At 41.4% G+C, this 22,923-nt stretch overlaps 1 protein-coding gene across 4 annotated transcripts in view; it reads left to right on the top strand.

The window, feature by feature from the left end:
• Positions 1–22,923, top strand: part of TRMT2B (tRNA methyltransferase 2 homolog B) — a 54,591-nt gene that overhangs the window by 1,298 nt on the left and 30,370 nt on the right. For 3 of the 4 annotated variants that reach the window (XM_059157569.1, XM_059157566.1, XM_059157568.1), the window contains exons 2-8: positions 723–949; positions 6,383–6,497; positions 8,054–8,323; positions 9,027–9,081; positions 11,741–11,875; positions 12,672–12,771; positions 13,777–13,847. In XM_059157569.1, coding sequence (XP_059013552.1) covers positions 8,058–8,323; positions 9,027–9,081; positions 11,741–11,875; positions 12,672–12,771; positions 13,777–13,847 — 627 coding nt within the window. In that variant the 5' untranslated portion in view covers positions 723–949; positions 6,383–6,497; positions 8,054–8,057. The remainder of the gene's footprint in view (positions 1–722; positions 950–6,382; positions 6,498–8,053; positions 8,324–9,026; positions 9,082–11,740; positions 11,876–12,671; positions 12,772–13,776; positions 13,848–22,923) is intronic. The other variant, XM_059157567.1, reaches the window with a different exon arrangement.

Raw genomic sequence — 22,923 nt, 5'->3', positions numbered from 1 at the left:
ATATCTGATAATTTGGAGGAAGAAACATAGATGCATTAAGACCCCTCTGCTGGGATATAGGGCAAGTGGAGCACAGTCATGGTGGCATTCACCAGTGAGAGGACTCCACACACTCAAAATAAGTCTGAATGTTGTGGGGTACAGATAGCTGTCTTCAGTCCTCAGCTCCCCTGTCCCTCCTCTGCCAACCCCTAAATGGGCCTGCAGCACACCCTCCCCCTTCAGTCTGCCTCTACTCTGCCCCGTCCTTCTTTTTGTCTCCTACCTCTTCACTCATTTCCTCTCTCCAGTTTTTGTTTTTCTTCATATCAAATACATACTTTTGTCTCACTTTAGAAAAATGTTTGTCACAGATCACACACTTTTGATGGTATTAATAGGTGGTCCAGGGCAGGCCTTAAGTCCACCACACTCCAGCAGGCACTAAAGCAGAATGTTATGAAAGTTGTCTTGTTTGTGTTTTGTTTTATAAGTTTCCCGCATATTTTACTTATCCTAGCAGCACTCACATGCTTTATTACATCTCGCCAGTTTTGTAGGTCGGACACATGGAGGCATAAAGAAGTCAAGTGATGTGCTTTGAATCAGAGCCTAAGGAGAGATAATGACACATATCAAATTCCTGCTGTTAGGCGCTGTCCTGAGCACTTTGTATATATGAACTTGTTTAATTCTTTTTTAAAATTTAATTTATTATTATTTTTAATTCTTTTTTTTAAAAGATTTATTTGACAGAGAGAGACACAGCGAGAGAGAGAACACAAGCAGGGGGAGTGGAAGAGGGAGAAGCAGGCTTTCCTCTGAGGAGGGAGCCCAGTGAGGGGAGCTGGATCCCAGGACCCTGAGATCATGACCTGAGCCGAAGGCAGATGCATAACTAACGGACTGAGCCAGCAGGTGTCCGAGCTCAGGTGTCCGAGCTCGTTTAATTTTAGCACAACCCTGAAAGGTAAGTGGTACTCGTCCTGTTTTTTTTGTTTCTTTTAAAGATTTTATTTATTTATTTGACAGACAAAGATCACAAGTAGGCAGAGAGGCAGGCAGAGAGAGAGAGGGAGAAACAGGCGTCACGCTTAGCAGAGAGCCCGAGGCGGAGCTTGATCCCAGGACCCTGAAATCATGACCTGAGCTGAAGGCAGAGGCTTTAACCCACTGAGCCACCCAGGCACCCTGGTTCTCATCCTATTTTGATAGATGATGGCACTGACATTCATAATGCTTAAGTAACTTGCTGGAAAGTCACATAGCTAGTGAGCAACAGAGCTGAGATTAGAATATGGCTCCAAAGCCCATTTTCTTTTTTTTTTTTTTTTTTAAGATTTTATTTATTTATTTGACAGAGAGAGACACAGCGAGAGAGAGAACACAAGCAGGGGGAGTGGAAGAGGGAGAAGCAGGCCTTCCTCTGAGGAGGGTGCCCAGTGTGGGGAGCTGGATCCCAGGACCCTGGGATCATGATCTCAGCTGAAGGCAGATGCTTAATGACTGAGCCACCCAGGCGCACCTAAAGCCTATTTTCTTAGTAACTTGCCTTTTCCTGGGTACTATCTATGAACACCTCAACTTTGAGCAGCTTAAATCTGTTTTGTTAGAAATTTGTGAAGTGCCCCCCTGCACCCTGCAAATGCCTCCATGTTGTGACAGTTACTTTCTTTAGTGTTTGGTAAACACACATAATGGTATATGGGCTAAATATTATAGCACCCAGGTCAGTATCCTTTAAGTACCCAGTAGACATAGCATACGAATTTCACAGTAATAAGAGGAAGCCATAGGGGAATTTCTGTCAATAAATCTGTTACATACATCGGGGATAGTGTGTGTGTGTGTGTGTGTGTGTGTGTGTGTGTGTGTTCTGAATTAAGGTATGACTTAACATTGGAATATAATCCAATGTAGAGGACAAGGGCAAAAAGGTAATTTCATAGCTCATCATTAAGGTGTCCAGCCAAGTCCATTCACATGTCCTTGGTACCCAAACAAGTTACACAGCCATGATCAGGCACCATAAAGTAAAAAGGCAACAGCACTGACTCCTGTGTTGGAGGCAAAGGGATCCCTTCCTCCTTCCAAAGTGTGGCCCTCACCTGTTCTAGTTCTTGCAGCTTTTGTCTTATAGTTACTCCTCATTGACCTCCCCCCCCATCAGTATTGCCACCACCACCCAGTCGTCTACTGTCTTTAAGCATCATGACAGTTAACTGAGTTTTCGCTAGGTACTGGGTGCTATGCTCAGAGCTTACCAAACATCATTTGTATGTATGTATGTGTATGTATTTTGTTCATCATCTGTTTTTAATCTGCTGAGTACTTTTTATTAATTATCCTTTATTTAACTCTTACAACCACTATATGAGGTAGGTACTACTATTATCTTGATTTTACAGATTAAAAAAAAGGAAAGCCATGGGGAATAATTGACTTGCCAAAGCTCACTTAACTAGTAAGTGATGGAGTCAGGGAACCACTCAGGTCTGCCTGACTCTAGGGTCTACATGCCTAAGATCTCAGACCTTCATTTGGTCCTCCTGTCTGCCACTTAGTACTGCCTTATTTCCCTTCTTTGGCCTCGGACTTACTGGATATGTCAGGGTCTTACCTAAAGCCATCTTCCTTGGCCTCTAAGCTCCACATTCTCCTGGGTCACAAGCATCTCTTCTTGTTCTCCTGATACTGCCTTTTTCCCAGGTGTAGTCATTGGTCTTTTGCTCTTTTTACTGAAAGCTCGCATTTATTTATTTATAAATTTTTTAAAAAAGATTTTATTTATGTGACACAGAGAAATAGTACAAGCAGGGGGTGTGGCAAGGAGAGGGAGAAGCAGGCTCCCACAGAGCAGGAAGCCCAATGTGGGGCTTGATCCCAGGACTCTGGGATTATGACCTGAGCTGAAGACAGACGCTTAACCAACTGAGCCACCCAGGTGCCCCTGAAAGCTCTTAAAAAAAAAAATCTTGGGGCGCCTGGGTGGCTCAGTGGGTTAAAGCCTCTGCCTTTGGCTCAGGTCATGATCCTGGGGTTCTGGGATCGAGCCCCGCATCGGGCTCTCTACTCAGCGGGGAGCCTGCTTCCCCCACCTCTCTTTGCTGCCTCTCTGCCTACTTGTGATCTTTGCCTGTCAAATAAATAAATAAAATCTTTAAAAAAAAAATCTTACAACTTGTACTTACAGACACTCAATCAAATCCCTAATCCCAACTTCTCTCATGACTCGTAGTATTGCTTCTCTACTTGTTAGATGTTTCCATTTGGGTATTTTCCTTACCATTGAAAACACATGCCTCAAACATGAATTTACTTTAAAAAAAAAAAAAGATTTATCTATTTATTTGAGAGAGAGAGTGTGTGAGCAAGAGCATATGTGAGTAGGAGGAGGGGTAGAGGGACAGAATTCTTTAAGCAGTTTCCCCACTGAGTGCAGAGCCTGATGCAGGGCCTGATCCCATGACTCATGAGATCATGACCTGAGCCAAAACCAAGAGTGAGCCACCCAGGCCCTCCTGAGCTCACTTTTTCCCCCTCTTTTTTATTTTTAATTTTTATTTATTTATTTTTAAAGATTTTATTTATTTGACAGACAGAGATCACAAGTAAGCAGAGAGGCAGGCAGAGAGAGAGGAGGAAGCAGGCTTACTGCTGAGCAGAGAGCCTGATACGGGGCTCGATCCCAGGACCCTGGGATCATGACCTGAGCCGAAGGCAGAGGCTTTAACCCACTGAGCCACCCTGGCGCCCCTTATTTTTATTTTTTAATTAAATTCTTGATTTAGAATTAGATTAGAATAATAGAGTTTTATTAAATTCTTGATTTAAATTCTTTATATGTTCAATTTAATTAACATATACTGTATTAATTAGTTTCAGGGGTGGAATTTATGTTTCATCAGTTGCATATTACACCCAGTGCTCATTACTTCAAGTGCCCTTCTTAATGCCAATTACCTTTTCCCCTACCCAGCTCCCCTCCAGCAACCCTCTATTTGTTTCCTAGATTTAAGCATCTCATATGGTTTACCTTGCTCTCTATTTTCACCTTAACTTTATTTTTCTTTCCTTCTTCTATGTTCATCTGTTTTGTTTCTTAAATCCCACATATGAGTGAAATCATATGGTATATGTCTTTCTCTGATTGACTTATTTTGCTTAGCATAATACCTTCTAGTTCCATCCATGTCATTCCATATGTCAAGATTTCATTCTTTTTGATGGCTGAGTAATATTCCATTGTGCATATACACACACTGCATCTTCTTTATCCATTCATCGTCAGTGGAAATCTTAGCTCTTTCTATAGTTTGGCTATTGTAGAACATTGCTGCTATAAACATTGGGGTGCAGGTACCCCTTTGGATCACCACATTTTTATCTTTGGGTAAATATCTAGTGCAATTTCTAGGTCATAGGGTAGCTCTATTTTCAACTTTTAATGAACCTCCATACTGTTTTCCAGAGTGGCTGCACCACTTTCCATTCCCACCAACATTTTAAGAACTTTCCCCTTTCTCTGAATCCTTGCCAACATCTGTTGTTTCCTGATTTGTTAATTGTAGTCATTTGGACTGGTGTGAGGTGGTATCTCATTGTGATTTTGATTTGTGTGTGATTTGGAGTGATTTGGAGTGATGTTGAGCACTTTTTCTTGTGTCTGTTGGCCATTTGTATGTCTTCTTTGTAGAAATGTCTTTATGTCTTCTGCCCATTTCTTGACTAGATTTTTTTGGGTTTTTTGGATGTTGAGTTTGATAAGTGCTTTACAGATTATGGATACTAGCCCTTTATCTGATAAGATATTTGCAAATATCTTTTCCTATTCCGTATGCTGCCTTTTAGTTTTGTTTACTATTTCCTCAGGTGTGCAAAAGCTTTTTATCTTGGTGAAGTCCCAATAGTTCATTTTTGCTTTTGTTTCTCTTGCCTTTGGAGACACGTCTAACAAGAAGTTGCTGAGGCCAAGGTCAAAGAAGTTGCTGCCTGTGTTCTCCTCTAGAATTTTGATGGATTCCTCTCTCACATTTAGGTCTTTCATCCCTTTTGAGTTTATTTTTGTGTACAGTGTAAGAAAGTGGCCCAGTTTCATTCTTTTGCATGTGGCTGTCCAGTTTTCCCAACATCACTTGTTGAAGAGACTATTTTATTTTATTTATTTTATTCATTTGAGAGAGAGAGAGGGTGTGAGCACAAGGAAGGGGGAGGGTCAGAGGGAGAGGGAGAAGCAGACTCTACTAAGCAGGAAGCCTGATGTGGTTCTCAATTCCAGGACCCCAGGATTATGACCTGAGCCAAAGGCAGATGCTTAATCAACTAAGCCACCCAGGCACCCCAAGGCTGTCTTTTTAAAATTGGATATTCTTTCCTGCTTTGTAGAAGATTAGTTGACCATAGTCAACTAATATTTGGGGGTCCATTTCTGGGTTCTCTAGTCTGTTCCATTGATCTATGTATCTGTTTTTGGCCCAGTACCATACTGTCTTGAGGATTACAGCTTTGTAATACAGCTTGAAGTCCAGAATTGTGATGCCATTAGCTTTGGTTTTCTTTTTCAACATTCCTTTGGCTGTTTGGGGTCTTTTCTGGTTCCATACAAATTTTAGGATTATTTGTTCCAGCTCTGAAAAAAGTTGATGATATTTTGATAGGGATTGCACTGAATGTGTAGATTGCTCTAGGTAGCATAGACATTTTATTTTGTTTTATTTTTTTAAAGATTTTATTTACTTATTTGACAGAGAGAGACACAGAGAAAGAGGGAACACAAGCAGGGAGAGTGGGAGAGGGAGAAGCAGGCTTCCTGCCAAGCAGGGAGCCCAATGCAGGCCTTGATCCCAAGACCCTGGGATCACGACCTGTGCCCAACGCAGGTGCCTAAAGACTGAGCCACCCAGGCACCCTAGCATAGACATTTTGCCAATATTTCTTCTTCCAATCCATGAGCATAGAATGTTTCCATTTCTTTGTGTGTTCTTCAGTTTCTTTAATAAGTGTTCTATGGTTTTCTGAATATAGGTCCTCTACCTCTTTATTTAAAAAGATTTTATTAAAAAAAATAAAATAAAAAATAAAAAGATTTTATTTATTTATTTGATGGAGAGACACACAGCAAGAGAGGGAACACAAGTAGGGGGAGTGGGAGAGAGAGAAGCAGGCTTCCCTTGGACCAGGGAGCCTGATGTAGGGCTTGATCCCAGCACCCTGGAGTCATGACCTGAGCCAAAGGCAGAGGCTTAATGACTGAGCCACCCAGGCGCCCCCAGATCCTCTGCCTCTTTGGTTGGGTTTATTCCTAGGTGTCTTAAGGTTTTTGGTGTAGTTGTAAATAGGAAGGACTCCTTGATTTCTATTTCTTTTTCTTTTTTATTAAAGATTTTATTTATTTATTTCACAGAGAGAGAGAGTGAGCACACAAGCAGGGGGAGCAGCAGGCAAAGTGAGCTGAAGGCAGATGCCCAACTGATTGAGACACCCAGGCACCCCATGGGCTTCTCTTTTTCTGCCTCATTGTAAGTATATATAAATGTAACTGACTTCTGTGCATTGATTTTTTTAAAAGACTATTTATTTGTTTATTTGAGAGACAGAGTGAGCCATAGAGAGAGAGAGCGCGCAAGTACACAAGCTGGTGGCAGGGCAGTGGGAGAGGCAGAGGCCGGCTTCCCGCTGAGCAGGGAACCAGACATGGTCCAATTCCAGGACCCTGGGATCATGACCTGAGCCAAAAGCAGATGCGTAAACGACTGAGCCATCCAGGCACCCCTGTGCATTGATTGTATGTCCTGCAACTTTGCTCAATTCCTGTATCTGTTCTTTTTTTTTAAGAAGTTATTTTTTGTGAAGATTTTATTTATTTGAGTGAGAGCGAGAGAGTGCGACAGAGAGCACAAGCAGGAAGGAGAGGGAGAAGCAGGCTCCCTGCTGAGTAGGGAGCCTGCTGCAGGGCTCTATCCCAGGACCCTGGGATCATGACTTGAGCCTAAGGCAGCTGCTTAACCGATTAAGTCACCCAGGCGCCCCTTCCTGTATCAGTTCTAGCAATTCTTTGGTAGAGTCTTTTGGGTTTTCTGTATAGAGTATCATTTTGTCTGGGAAGAGTGACAGTTTGACTGTTTCTTTGCTGATTTTGATGCCTTTTATTTCTTTTTGTTGTCTGATTGCTGAGGCTAGGACTTCTAGTTCCATTTTGAATAACAGTGGTGAGAGTGGACATCCTGTTGAAGTTCTTTTTATTAACCTCCCTATTTCAGCTTTGTTTCTCTATATAAAGCCTCCATCAACTCACTGTTGCCTTCACAATAAATAATAATATTAATATATAATAATATATATTGTATGTAATAAATGCTGTATCATATTATATATCATATATTATATAATATGTAATAATATATAATATATAATAATTAGTATTATTATAATATTAATATAATAATTCAGGCATTAACTTTCTTCTAGATTTCACTTTGATATAACTTTTCAACTTCATTTCCTCTGTTCCCCAAAATGAATTACTGTTTTAGCCAAACTGGTCTAGCCATTGTCCTATAAATATCTGATTTTCCTCCCTACCATCCTTTAAGACCTGGTACAAGGCTTACTTGCTCTGGGAAGCTTTTCCTGGGCATTTGTCAGGAACTAATCACATTGTGTTATTTATTGTCATCTTTTCCTGCATCTGGACTTGATCTTCTCTATTAGATTGTAATCTTGTGTGGCACGATGTCTTGCACATAGCACTTACTGAATAGTAGTTCACCGATTGGTTTTTGGGTCGGAGGGTAGAATATGGAGTGGGTCTAGCCATTGGAGTGTATACAGAGAGTTAAACTCTTCCCTGGAGGACAAAGTGTATATTTTCCTTATCTTTTTATTTTGGGAACCTAAGCCAGTACCTGATATGCAGTAATTCAGTTCCATTCAGCAGGCCTGCTTTTACCCAGTGTTGACTCCGTGCCAGGCACTGTGCTGGGTGCCGAGCTTCTGTAAGGGTTTGTAAATGAATGAAGGGGTTTGGGAGTTGTGCTTCTGTTTCCCAACTTCTGTTTGTTTACCTTTCATGCAGGTGAATGTCAGTGTTTCTGTGGTTGGCAGAGATTAAAAGAAGAGTCCCAATGCATAGCCCGAGGTCTTTCCTCTCCAGGGTGGGTCCCCTCTCCAAACCAGGATTGCTCCCCTGGTGTGCCACAAAACACCCAGGTTGGTCAAAGCTCTTTTTGGGCTCAGCATGTGGGGGAAACTTCACCAACGTGATAACCAAGAAGTGTCAAAGAGGACAGAAAAGTCAGAAGAAACCAAGCTACCTTGGACCACTTGATAGTTCCTGGCAGGAAAGGTAAGGTCCAGGCAGATACCGTTTTCCATTAGCAAGTCTGAATCTCTGGGCCTAATGAAATTCTGTATTCCTGATGCAACTAATATGGCATTGCAAGTGTTCAAGGGGGCGCCTAAGATAGGATACCCAGGGCAACTTTGAAGACACCTGAATAATGTTGGTGGAAATGCTTTGTGATGGCAGAAAATATTCTCCTTGCCTCTAAGTATGTTTTTCACAGAAATGAGATATTAAACTGGGACATTGTCTCTATAAAGGTCCAGGGCAGATACACTGAAAACCAGGAATCCAGGGAGCGATCAGATGGCTTACAAATGAATAGTCCCGTTGCAACCATGCAAACACAAATATACCTCATTTTATGCAACAAATGTATTTTCTAAATCAAATTATATTTTAAAAGCATTAGGGAGGTGAGCTATTTAAAGGAACCCAACAGTGAAGCCTTTTGTAATATGATTAATTACCTCCTGATAAATCTGGATTTTTCTTATATTAAGTTTGCCCATCTGTTCTGCTTTGTTAAGTAGACAGCACCAAAATGGGCTCTTCTCCCAGACTGTATCTCCCCAGGGGCATGAGAGTTAGGTTTCCTGAATAAGTAAAATGCCAGAGAAAATGGTGGCAGGAAGTACTTATGCATAGTAGGTGCTCAGTACATATTTATATAATGAATGAAGTGCCTGAATTATTTTTTTTAAAGGCTAGCTGACGTTGTGACACCACTCTGGAGGCTGAGCTACGAGGAACAGCTCAAGGTTGGTACCCAGCTTACGTTTTCATTCCCTGATTCCATCAGGGGGAATGGTGCCAGCCTTGTAGGAAGCTTGACTGGACAGCTCTACTCAGATGCCCCAACAGGTGCTTAAAATCAGTATGTTAATGAATCTTGAAAAGTTTTTTTTTCCAAATGCAATTGTTTCTTTATATTAACATATACTGTATTATTAGTTTCAGAGGTAGAATTTAGTGATTCATCAGTTGCAAACAACACCCAGTGCTCATCACTTAGTGGCCTCCTTAATGCCCATGACCCAGTTACTCCATCCCCACACCACCTCCCATCGAGCAACCCTCGGTTTGTTTCCTAGAGTTAAGAGTCTTTTATGGTTTGTCTCCCTCTCTGATTTCATCCTAATTTATTTTTCCTTCCCTTCCCCTCTGTTCATCTGTTTTGTTTCTTAAATCCTACATATGAGTGAAATTATATGCTATTTGTCTTTCTCTGACTGATTTTTGCTTAGCATAATACCCTCCAGTTCCATCCATGTCATTGCAAATGGCAAGATTTCATTCTTTTTGGTGGCTGAGTAATATGGATCTGAAATTTTAACTTTACACCTGTTAGGTCTTCCAAACTCTGAAGGCATATCAGGAAATGCCTGTTTCCTTTCTTCCTTGCTTTTTTGTTATTCTCTGTATATGTGAGTGGTAAGTACTCTTGCTGCTTTATACGTAGCTGCACTTTCCAGCCTGGTAGCCATGAGCTACATGTGGCTATTTGATTTCAAATACAGTCAATTCTGCTATAATGCTTATCTTAAAAATACAAATTTGTTCCAAGGGATTGATAGATTAAGGAACAATTTGAACATAATGCAAATTTCACAGAGGCTTACAAGTGATTTTTTTTTTTTTGTCCACAAGAAACACCAGATGAAAGAAACAAACTGTACTCAGCAGAACTAGCTGCATTAAGAATACATAAAATGGGGGTGCCTGGGTGGCTCAGTGGGTTAAGCCTCTGCCTTCCGCTCAAGTCATGATCACAGGGTTTTGGGATCAAGCTCCACATCCAGCTCTCTGCTCAGCAGGGGTCTGCTTCCCCCTCTCTCTCCGCCTGCCTCTGTGCCTACTTGTGATCTCTCTCTCTCTCTGTGAAATAAATAAATACAATCTTAAAAAACAGAATACATAAAACGAACACATGCACACGTCTCAAACATCTACAGGTTCCCATAGTTCACTGAATGTGGCATGGGCCACTCTCATCCATGTCTGCTGCTAGATCTTTCTGTGTGTGACACATAACCATCTTTTCACTGCTTCAGGATCATTCACAAGTGGACAGCCACCTCCACAAGCAAACTTCAGGTCTTTGTCAGGGTAAAGGACCATTCTTACTGTAGTATGTATCTATACATTTCTTAACCATTTATTATTTTTAATTTTTAGATTTTTAAAAATATTTTTTATTTATTTGACAGAGAGACCCAGTGAGAGAGGGAACACAAGCAGGGGGAGTAAGAGAAGGAGAAGCAGGCTTCCCACCAAACAAGGAGCCCGATGTGGGGCTCGATCCCAGGACCCTAGAATTATGACATGAGCTGAAGACAATGCTTAATGACTGAGCCACCCAGGCACCCCTAATTTTTAATTTTTTATTATTTTTAAAGATTTTATTTATTTGAGAGAGAGTGCACAAGCAGTGGGAGGGTTGGGGAGGGGGAAGCAGACTCTCCACTGGGCAGGGAGCCCAGAGCCTGATGCAGGGCTCTATCCCAGGACCCTGAGATCACGACCCAAGCCGAAGGCAGACGCTTAGCCAATTGAGGTACCCAGGTGCCTCATTTCTTAGCCATTTAATGTGTAAAACTGTATTACCCTTTTTGCTAGGTTCCTATCCTTTCTATGTGCGTTACTGATAAAGTTGTGGAATGTGTGTGCCTAACCCCATTTTTCCCATGAGCTCTTTGATTTTTTTAAAATTTTGAATTCCAGTATAGTTAGCATATAGCATTAAATTAGTTTCCAGTGTACAGTATAGTGATTCAATAATTCTGTATATTAGTGCTCATCAAGATAAGTATATTCTTAATGCCCTGTAATTTCCTTCATGTGATTTTGCATAGCATAGCATAGAAATGCATATGTCCTGTTTCAGCAGAGGTGACTGACTGTATATATTAGCTAAAATTAAATAAGATTAAAGGGGTGCCTGGGTGGCTCAGTTGTTAAGCATTTGCCTTCAGCTCAGGTCATCATTCTAGGATCCTGGAATCGAGCCCCACATCGAGCCCTGCATTAGGCTCCCTGCTAGGCGGGAAGCCTGTTTTTCCCTCCCCCACTCCCCTGGCTTCTGTTTCCTCTCTCCCTATGTGTCTCTCTGTCAAAATAAATAAATAAAATATTTTAAAAAAGAGAAATGAGATTAAAAATTCAGTTCCTCAGTCACATGAGCCTCATCTAAAGTGCTCATTAGCCACATGTGGCTAGTGGTTACTAAATTATATAGCACATAATACCAGCATAAAACATTTCTATTATCACAGCACTGACCTACAGCTTGGGTGTTCAATCTTGAAAGATCCGTTAAAATGAAGAGCTTACACAAGAGCTCACTCTTTTCCTCTTTGTTTTCCATTTGTGGTGATACTGCATAAGTTTCTTTGTTTCATTACATACATTCTTTTGCAGGTTAAATTTGAAGCTCAGAAGAAAATTTTACAGAGACTGGAGTCTTACCTCCAGAAGCTCAATGGAGTCAATGTGACAACATCTGCACCCAGAGTTGAGGGGCTCTCTTGTCTTCTCCATCCTATTATCCCCTCTGTAAGCCATCACTTCCCTATCCTTCATCTACTAAGTCCCCTTAATAGCTAATAATATCAGCTAGTACCTACTGGGCACTTTCTGGGGATGAGGCCCTCTGCTAAGTGATTAGCATGCATTATCACTGACTGTTTATAGGCACCCTAAGGGGTGGACACTATGGTTTTACAGATAAAGATGTTGATGTTCGAAGAGATTAAGTAATTTGCCCAAGGACACACATCTAGAAAGTGCTAGAGCTGAAGCTCACACTCAGGTCTGTTTGATGCAAAGCTCATTGTCTCAACCACTACAGTATTACCTCTGTAGAAAGATTTCAGACTGGAAACCTAATGAGGCCTCAAAGAGTCAGAACTTAATTTATGGCAGAGGTTGGCAAACTATGGTTCTTAGGCTGTATCTGTCCCCCCACCCCTGCTTTATTTTGTAAAGTTTTATTGGAACACAGCTGAACTTGCTTGTTTATGGATTGTTTGGGGCTGCTTTTGCACTGCATGGCATAGTTAAGTAGTTGTGATAAGGACCATATGACTTGTAAAGCCTAAAATAACTTGTTATCTGGCTTTTACTGAGAAAGTTTGCTGACCCCTGCTTCACGGCAAGATTGAAACTCTTTTCCACTATGGAGTGTCTGTGGAGTGTCCTGACCTCAGCTATGCACTTTCACAAATACCACACCTTCCGAACAAGCACCATTTATTTGTCCTTATCCAGAGAACATTCTCACGTTCCTTTTATTGCTGTTCTCTTTGGTTTTGTTTGTCCTGTTGTGCTTCTCCTGCCCTGCCTTCTTCAGCCTGTCATCAATGGCTACCGAAATAAGTCCACCTTCTCTGTGAACCGAGGTCCAGATGGCAACCCAAAGACTGTGGGGTACTACCTGGGAACTTGGAGAGGTCAGTTGAAGGCGATGACTAGTAGAAATAGCAAACCAAGGGCTGTGAGGAGAGGGAAGGTGCGGTAACAGCATCAGTGGGCGTGGAGAGGAGTGGAAAACACGGCAGCCTTGAAGGAGAAGGATGAAGTCATGGATGTAGAACGGGATCACAAAGTTAATTTTGAATGCCTTCTAGAGGGTGGCCATTGTCACGTAGTAGTGGGAATCACAACTTTCACCCTTTCTTCCTCTAAAAGTCATATGCCTGAAGCCCAGTTAGCACCTAGTAAGTGTTAATGTTGCCACTGCTCACTCACCATTGTCCTCATCATCATTTTATGCTCCTTTTCCGTACTGGGAGCAGTCTCCTCTTTATTAGAGAGTTGCCTTTTCTATTTCATATCTCCATATCCCTGAAAACTAGAGCTTTCTGTGATAAATATGCCTTAAAGTAACTGGTAAAGGAGGTGAGTGGTGGTAAGGGAGTTCACAGTGGCATATTTCCGAGACTTAATCCCTATACCCATTCCCAGATTCCATTCCTGAACTTTCCATTTGCCCATTTTCAATAAATACACTTGAAACACCATTATTTTTTTTATTAGTCACACTTTTTAATACCCATATGCCTTAAACTACAGTTCATTAGGGCAGGCACTTGTCCCCCCCCCCAATCATGTGCTCCATTAAATGAGTATATGACATCAGTGTTCTATTATTCAGTTACAAAAACAAAACCCATTACATTTTATTTCCCTCTTAAAATCTGAACAGAAAGCAGACCTTGTCATACTGTGCATTTGTGGCAAGAGAGAAAATATTGCAGACTAGCTCTGTTAAGAATCAGTTTTGTAATGGCTAGACTAGGAAACAGGTTTTCTCTGAAAAATGAACTTGAGCTTGAATTAGGTACTTCTTAAATCTGCATATGCCTCTCTGAAGGAGGGGATTTGAATGGCCAGATATTTCTAAATAATCTTTCATCAGGAAAACCATATAAATCAAATTTGTTTTCTTTCTTTAGACAGAAGCATCGTCTGTGTACGGTCTAACCATCTGAAAAACATCCCTGAGAAACACAGTCAAGTGGCACAGGTAATGAAAAACAAGGGCTGGCTGAAGATAACCCTAGGCATTGCAATCTGTAACAGTAATGTCCCTGACATTTTAATAATAGAGCGGCCTCTGGTGCTACAGGGGAGGAGGGGCTGTCTTCTGAAAGTGAACCTTATAACACAGAGAGAATATTGCTAGGGTTTCATTTTAGGGAGGGTGGCGAGCAGGAGAGAGAACTTCATCCATTACTGCACATGTCAGGCATCCAGGGAATTTTTTAAAAGATTTTATTTGGCAGAAGGAGACACAGTGAGAAAGAGAGTACAAGCAGGGGGAGTGGGAGAGGGAGAAGCAGGCTTCCTGCTGAGCAGGGAGTCCGATGTGGGGGCTCGATCCCAGAACCCTGGGATCATGACCTGAGCTGAAGGCAGACGATTAACGACTGAGCCACCCAACTGCCCCATCCAAGGAATTTAATAAGAAGGAAGTATTAGGAAAAAGAGGTACGGGTGAGGGCATTCTAATAGGTGACAAGTGTCTGAAATATTTGGAAGGCTACTGTTTTTGGCAGAGCAGAACTGAGAAATATCATGGGAGATGTAAGTGGTAAGGCATTTACATGGTGAGGTTGGCCTCTAAGACATTTTTATATCCTCCCTTTTCATGCACCTACTATTTATTGAGAGCCTGTTATGCATTTGGCACTCTGCCAGGTGCTGGGGATCCAATTGCTCACATAGGCATGGTACCTGCCCCTGTGGAACTTAAAAAAGCAAGTCAAAAGCCTTGCTCATGAGGACTGAGCAGCACTCCCCAGCTGACACTCTTGTTCCCTATTGGTTCTTACCAGCACCCACCCTCCTAGTGATTTAAATTCCTGACACTTGGGTGGTGCCTTCTAATAAGACACATCTTGACCTCCAAGATTTTGCTGCTAGGATGCAGCTTCCTTTTAGAATTGCTCTCCAGAAGTCTTTCTATATGGGCCTCATCAAATTTCTTCTCCTATTCTCTTCAGTGAAACCCTTACCTCTCCTCAATTCCCTCCCCTTCACTTCTGCTCTTGCCCTTAGCAGATGATTGTACCTCATTCTTCCCTGAAAAGTTAAGGGTATCACATGAAAGCTCTCTTGGCTTCTTCTAACATCTACCAATTTTACTGAAATCTTATCCCTCTTTTTCTCCTATTTCAGTGAAAGAGGTAGGTTGGCCTTTCCCTAAGTCTGTCTATCCTTCCTTGAAACACCACTTTGGACTCATCTCCCCCCTCCATTAGATCCTTGCTCCTTCATTATGTACCCTCTTTCTCCTGTTTCTGTACCTCCTTCCCTATGACCCATATTGGCTCTGTTCTTATCTGCCTTCAGCTCAGGTCGTGATCTCAGGGTTCTGGGATCGAACCCTGCTTTGGGCTCCCTGCTTGGTGGGAGGCCTTCGCTCCCTCTCCAACCCCCCTGCTTCTGTTCCCTCTCTTGCTGTCTCTCTCTCGTCAAATAAATAAATATTATAAAAAAAATCTCATGGTTCTTCCGCCCTTAATACCCCATAGAGACTGATCTTGTTAAAGTCATCAGTGACCTCTTTGTTGCCAACTCCAGTGGAAACTTTCCCTAACTCACTCAACTTTTCTCTGCCTTTGACACTAATTTATCTTTCTTCTCTCCTTGAAACATTTTCTTTCTTTGATTTCTTTCTCTGAAGGTTTTCCTCCTGTCTTGCTGGCCACTTCTTAGTCTTTCCCATGTCATCTTTTCCCCCTCTCCTTTCCTACTATAAGCATTGGTAGCCCCCCCAGGACTCTGTCCTTAACCTTCTTTTCAAAACATTCATGGGAGATTGTACCCAAGTAGAGTTGTAGGTGGAATGACCATCTACAAATCGATAAACTTATATTTGCATTCTGGTTCCCTCTTGAACTTTGGGAGGTGCATTTCTAAAAGTCTCTCAAACTTCCTTACTTAACTGGCCTACACATTCAAATCAGCATTGCCCTAGATCATGGTTTCTCCACTTCCGCCCTATTGACATTTTGGGTTGGATCATTTTTTGTTGCGTGGAGCTGTTAGGTGCATTATAGGATTTCAGCAGCATCCCTGGCCTCTACCCATTAGATGTCATTAGTTGTGACAACCAGAAATATCTCCAGATGACTCTTGGGGGAAAAAGTTGCCTCTAGTTGAGAAATACTGCCCTAAACCAAATTTATCCTCTTTGAGAATCTGCTTCTTTTTTTCTCACCTTAGGAAATGGTAGTACCATGTACTAGAAACACGTCATCCTAGACTCCTCTGTCTTAATCCTCACCTTCCTCCTCCAGCCATATCTAATCAGTCTCAAAGTCCCCTCATTTTTCCTTTCTAAAAATACCTTGACTCCATCCTCTTCTATTCCCACCACCGTTACCACCACTACCACTCAATTCGAAGCTACCATCTTCTCTTGCTTAAACTACTACAACAAACTACAGAGGTCTCACTAGTTCCAGCCCCTTACCTTGGTTTATTCTCTACAATGCAGCCGGAGGTGTCCTTAAAATGCCGATAAAATCATACCACAATGTTGCTTAAAATTCTTCAGTAGTTACCAAATAGCTTTTAGAATAAAGCTTAAATTTGTTGTCTTTGCACTGACAGATCTTCATGAGAAGCTCCCTAGCTTCATCTTCTGCCACATCCTCATCTGCTTTCATCTCTCCATTCGTGTGGAACTCAAGTTACCCTGCTGAGCTATCTCACTCCTGCCTGAACCTGTCCTTTCTCCACGGTGCCCTCAGTGTTCTCCCCTTGGCTTCTGCTTATGTTCAAAGATTCATTTAAAGCATTAGATCCTGTAGAAAACCTGATCTGACTCCTCAGTCTGATTAGGCCTCCCCCTTTTCTGTACCCTCATCTAATCTCCCGTTGCTTATCTCCTATTGTTGCATTTGTTACATCAGATTGCATTGTTGTGTGTCAGTGCTTCCCACACAAGACTGCAGAGGTAGCCACTGTGTATTATTTAATTTTGTAGCCCAGCACTTAGCATAGATTCCTACATATAGTGGGTGCTCATCAAATGTTTGGTGAATGGATACCTCTTTGCAATATTTGTCCCAGTTGCTAGCCCTTCCAGCTTCTGTGAGGCAAATTGTTTACCCTCCACATCTATCCAGAGGGATTCCCTTTCCCTGCAAAATTTGCACTGGGATCTAAGAACCAATCTAGTAGGTACTCAAATATAGGCCAGATGTCCACTGGAATAAAAATAATACCATATGAATAGCTCTAGGTTGTTTTCATTTTTTAAATACCTTGATCTCTCTTTCCTCGTGCCTGGTAGTGACATTGCATTCCATTATGATGACAGGATAACCCCAGTTTGCCCTGATTTGAGGTTTCAGTATCTCTTGTTGAGTCTTGAGTCAAAATACAAATTTTATAGGAGCTGATAGCCAGAGCTCCAAGACCTAAGAAGCAGTTTATAAATAAAATGCTATCAAGGAAATACAAGTACATAATTTTAAAAGTCAAATAGTAGGGGCGCCTGGGTGCTCAGTCGGTTAGGCATTTGCCTTTGGCTCAGGTCATGATCCCGGGGTCGTGGGATGGAGTCCCACATAGGGCTCTCTGCTCAGTGGGGAGCCAACTTCCTCTCTCCCTCTGCCTGCCTCTCTCTCTCTCTGTCAAATAAATAAAATAAAAAAGTCAAATAGTAATAGGTTAGTAAGGAAAAGTGATGCTCCTCTGTCCTACCCTTCCTTGCTCTTGAGTCTTGCTTTCCAGAAACCACAGCATTTATTTTAGGTACTTCTTCTGTTGTTCTTATTTCTTATTTCTTTTTTTTTTTAAAGATTTTATTTATTTATTTGGCAGAGAGAGATCACAAGTAGGCAGAGAGGCAGTCAGAGTGAGAGGGGAGAAGCAAGCTCGCTGCTGAGCAGAGAGCCCGATGTGGAGCTTGATCTCAGGACCCTGGGATCATGACCTAAGCTGAAGGCAGAGGCTTTAATCCACTGAGCCACCCAGGAGCCCTGTTGTTCTTATTTCTAAGTAGTACATTATTCTGATGTGTTTTGCTTTATCCAAGTTACATATTATTATTTGTTGACTTCCAGTTATGGCATATAAGAATTTCTCTCCCTTACTTTGTTTCTCTTCCTGAAGTGCCCTTCTTCGATATTTATAGCACAATTCTTGGCTAAATTAATATTTATTGTTTCTATTGTTATGACCACGTAGATCGTCATAGATTCATTCCTGAGCCAAGTACATGTACTAAGATTTTGTTTTCCTTCATTGTAAAAATTTTCCTTTCATTTAATATTGTGAAAAATTGCAAACATATAAAAGTAGAGAATGGTGTAATGAACTCCATATACCCATTCCCAAGGTTCAACAACTATCAGTATGTGTCCAGTCTTAATTTTATCTATACTCTCACCCATCCCACATTCTACCAAACCATTTGGATTAGCTTGAGGTAAATTCCAGATATTATATATCATATAAAATGTGAATACTTCAGTGTGAGTTCTAAAAGAACAAACTTAATATTTTTTAATTTAATTTTTTTTCAGTGTTCCAAGATTCATTGTTTATGTACCACACCCAGTGCTACATGCAATACGTGCCTTTTTTTTTTTTTTTTTACGTGCCCTCTTTAATACCTACTACCAGGCTCACTCAACCACCGACACCCTCCCCTCCAAAACCCTCAGTTTGTTTCTCAGAGTCCAAAGTCTCTCATGGTTCATCTCCCCCTCTGATTTCCCCCAAATCACTTCTCCTCTCTAACTATCCATGTCTTCCATGCTATTTGTTATGCTCCACAAATAAGTGAAACCATATGATAATTGACTCTCTCTGTTTGACTTATTTCACTCAGCATAATCTCCTCCAGTCCCGTCCATGTTGATACAAAAGTTGGGTGTTCATCCTTTCTGAAGGAGGCATAATATTCCATTGTATATATGGACCATATCTTCTTTATCCATTCCTCTGTTGAAGGGCATCTTGGTTCTTTCCATAGTTTGACGACTGTGGCCATTGCTGCTATGAACATAGGGGTACAGATGGCCCTTCTTTTCACTACATCTGTATCTTTGGGGTAAATACCCAGTTGTGCAATTGCAGGGTCATAGGGTAGCTCTATTTTTTTTTAAAGATTTTACTTATTTATTTATTTATTTGACAGAGAGAGAGAAAGAGAGTGAGTGCACATGAGCTAGGGCAGAGGGAGAGGGAGAAGTAGGCTCCCTGCTGAGCAAGGAGCCCAATGTGGGACTCAATCCCAGGATACTGGGATCATGACCTGAGCCAAAGGCAGTTGCTTAACAGATTGAGTCACCCAGGCATCCTGGGTAGCTTGATTTTTAATTTCTTAAGGTATCTCCACAGTGTTTTCCAAAGTGGCTGCACCAGCTTGCATTCCCACTTAATTTTTTAAACATAACTTCATGGGCACCTGAGTGGCTCAGTTGTTAAGCATCTGCCTTTGGCTCAGGTCATGATCTCAGGGTCCTGGGATGGAGTCCCGCATCAGGCTCCCTGCTAAGTGGACGCCTGCTTCTCCCTCTCCCTCTGCTGCTCCCCCTGCTTGTGTTATCTCTGTGTCTGTCTCTATCTCTCTCTCTGTGTCAAATAAATAAATAAAATCTTTAAATAAATAAATAAAAATGGACTCCTGGGTGGCTCAGTCAGTTAAGTGGCTGCCTTCAGCTTAGGTCATGATCCCCTGCAACGGGCTCCTGGCTCGGTGGAGAGTCTGCTTCTCCCTCTCCCTCTGCCTGCCACTCTGCCTAGTTGTGCTCTCTGTCTCTCTGTCAGATAAATAAATAAAATCTTTAAAAAAATATAAAGATAACTTCATACCATTATTACATCCAGAAATAAAAATTTATCCCATAATATCATCAAATATCCAGTAAATGTTTAGGTCCGACACTGATGTATCACATAAATAGTTGGAGTTTTATAGGTGGTTTATTCAAATCAGGATTCAAAGAAGGCATACACATTGCATTTTACTAACATGTCTCTTCATTCTCTTTTAATTTGTAAGTACCCTTCCCTCTTAATTTTTTTGTCCTTGCAATTTATTTTTTGAAGAAACTGGTTGGTTTTCCTGTGGAAATTCTTGTTCTGGATTTTGCTCACTGAATTCTCATGATGTCATTTAATGTTTTTCCTCTGTCCTCTCTATTTCCTATAAACTGGTAGATCTACATCGTTAGATTCAGATTTAACTTGAGGTGAGAAAATTTTTTAATACATATATGTCTGATGGGCTCTCTTTCAGTGATGTTAAAATTGAATCATCAATTCAGTGTCATCAGCCTGATCCACTCATTAAAAAATTTCCTATCAGATTTTCACCTAATAGTTTTGAGTCATTGGTGATCATTGACTATCATGTCTTCATTTATTAGTTAGAATTCTTCTAAAAATGACTTTTCCTTATCAGCTGTTTGGTTACTTTGATGTACTGATACAATCAAGACAGGGTAAATCCTAGGTTCTTTTTTTTAAAAAAAAGATTTTATTTATTTATTTGACAGATCACAAGTAGGCAGAGAGACAGACAGAGAGGGGGAAGCAGGCTCCCCGCTGAGCAGAGAGCCTGATGTGGGGCTCAATCCCAGGACCCTGGGATCATGACCTAAGCCAAAGGCAGAGGCTTAACCCACTGAGCCACCCAGGTGCCCCTAAATCCTAGGTTCTTTCACCTTCTTCAGAAGATGTTCAGTTAAATTTGTTTGTTTCAGTATCATTATGAAATCATGGATTTTTTTTAAAAAAAGATTTTATTTCTTTGACAGAGAAGAGAGTGAGCACAAACTGCGGGGGGCGGGCAGTGCAGAGGGAGAGGGAGAAGCAACCTCCCCACTGATCAGGGAGCCTGACCAAGGGCTCAATCCCAGGACCCTGGGATCATGACCTGAGCTGAAGGCAGACGCTTAACCCACTGAGCCACCCAGGTGCCCTGCAATCATGGATTTTTAACATACTTGATATGTTTTAGTCCACTGAATTTACTATTATTTTTTGGTACACAAATTGTTCCATTTTTAGCCAACTGGAACTGCTTTAAGTTGTCTCAGCCTTGGATGGCCCTGGTAGTTCTGGAATGATAAGATATTTCTAGCACATCTAGTCTTTTCTGCTTGAGACTGGGAATCAGCCATTTCTTCAAAGAATCCTTGTCTCTTAGTGGGAAATGGTATTTGGAAGCACAGTATGGTTGCTAGGTGTGCTTACTTATACTGGGTTGGTAAGACTTTAAGGCCTTCTAGTGGGCAGAGCCAGGGAATATTTTTTAGGGAGAAAATGTTAGTTCATTTGATATATTAAAATCAAATTTAGAATGACAGAACTTTTACTGAAATCTTTTGATTTTTATATTTTTATCTTTTGTCTTAAGAATGAAAATTTGAGTCCTGACATTAACATAATTATTTATTCTATCCTACTATATATATATATATATATATATTTCCATATATATATAACAATTTCAGAATGTGAGTACCAATATTACTTACCAATAAGTGATAACTGAAAAGAGCTCAAGATTTTGTTTTAAAGGTTTTCTTTCTTTCTTTTTTTTTTATTTTTTATAAACATATATTTTTAGCCCCAGGGGTACAGGTCTGTGAATCACCAGGTTTAAACACTTCACAGCACTCACCAAAGCACACACCCTCCCCAATGTCCATAATCCCACCCCCTTCTCCCAACCCCCCTCCCCCCAGCAACCCTCAGTTTGTTTTGTGAGATTAAGAGTCACTTATGGTTTGTCTCCCTCCCAATTCTTTATTTATTTGACAGACAGAGATCACAAGTAGGCAAAGAGGCAGGCAGAGAGAGAGGGGGAAGCAGGCTCCTAGCTGAGCAGAGAGCCCGATGTGGGACTCGATCCTAGGACCCTGAGATCATGACCTGAGCAGAAGGCAGAGGCTTTAACCCACTGAGCCACCCGGGCGCCCTATCCAGTTCTTTTTGTCACATTATTGTGCCTCTTGAAATACTACCTTTTTTTGTAGTTAAGTCACTAACTTGGGGTGCCTGGGTGGCTTAGGCAGTCAAATATCCGACTCTTGATTTCAGCTCAGGTCATGATCTCACGGTCCTGGGATCAAGCCCCATCCTGGGATCAAGCCCCGTGTTGGACTCTGCACTCTGTGCAGAGTCTGCTTGAGATTCTCTCCCTCCCCTTCTGCCCTCCCCCTATTCAGACTGTCTGTTTCTCTCTCTAAATAAATACAGTCTTTTTAAAAAAAAAAAGCCACTAACTTGATACTTGATACACAGGTTCTTTTTTAACTTTTTTCATTTTGCTTATTTTCACATTTTAGAGGTTAAGTTCTTTTTCATTTTGATTAATTTTACAACTTTGTAAAATATTTACATATTTCCAAAGTCAGATCTACAAAATAAGGTCTATAGAGGTCTAGCTTTCATCTCTGTCCCTTCTGCCCTGTTCCTTCCTTCCTTCTATAAGTAACAAGTTTTGATTTTGCTTATTTTTTAAAAAAGTAAGCTTTTCTTAGCTGAAAGAGTTTAATGTGGGCCCTCTTCTGCACCTGTGGTTTTTTTAAATTCTTTAAGGATTTCTTCCTTCCCTCCTTCCTTTCCTTCTAGATTATTTGTCAGAGAGAGCGAGAAAGCACAAATAAGGGGAGGGAGCAGCAGGCAGAGGGAGAAGCAGGCTCCCTGCTGAGCAAGGAAATCCATGAGGGACTCAATCTCAGGACCCTGGGACCTGACCTGAGCCTAAGGCAGATGCTTAACAGACTGAGCCACCCAGGTGTCCCTTTAAGGTTTTATTTTTATGTAATCTCTATACCCGATGTGGGGCTTGAACTCATAACCCTGAGATCAAGAGTAGAGTGAGCCAGCCAGGCGTCCCTGTACCTGATTTTTTTCTTGTAATATTGCACTTCTTTTTTTTTAATTAATTAATTTGTTTGACAGAATTTACCAGCAGGCAGAAAGGCAGGCAGAGAGAGAGGAGGAAGCAGGCTCCCTGCTGAGCAGAGAGCCCGATGCGGGGCTCTATCCCAGGACCCTGAAATCATGACCTGAAATGAAGTTAGAGGCTTACCCCACTGAGCCACCCAGGCGCCCCTGCGCTTCTT

This window comes from Mustela lutreola, chromosome X (assembly GCF_030435805.1).
Source record: "Mustela lutreola isolate mMusLut2 chromosome X, mMusLut2.pri, whole genome shotgun sequence".
NCBI classification, from domain to species: Eukaryota; Metazoa; Chordata; class Mammalia; order Carnivora; family Mustelidae; genus Mustela; species Mustela lutreola.
This window is presented reverse-complemented; position numbering and strand designations above follow the sequence as displayed.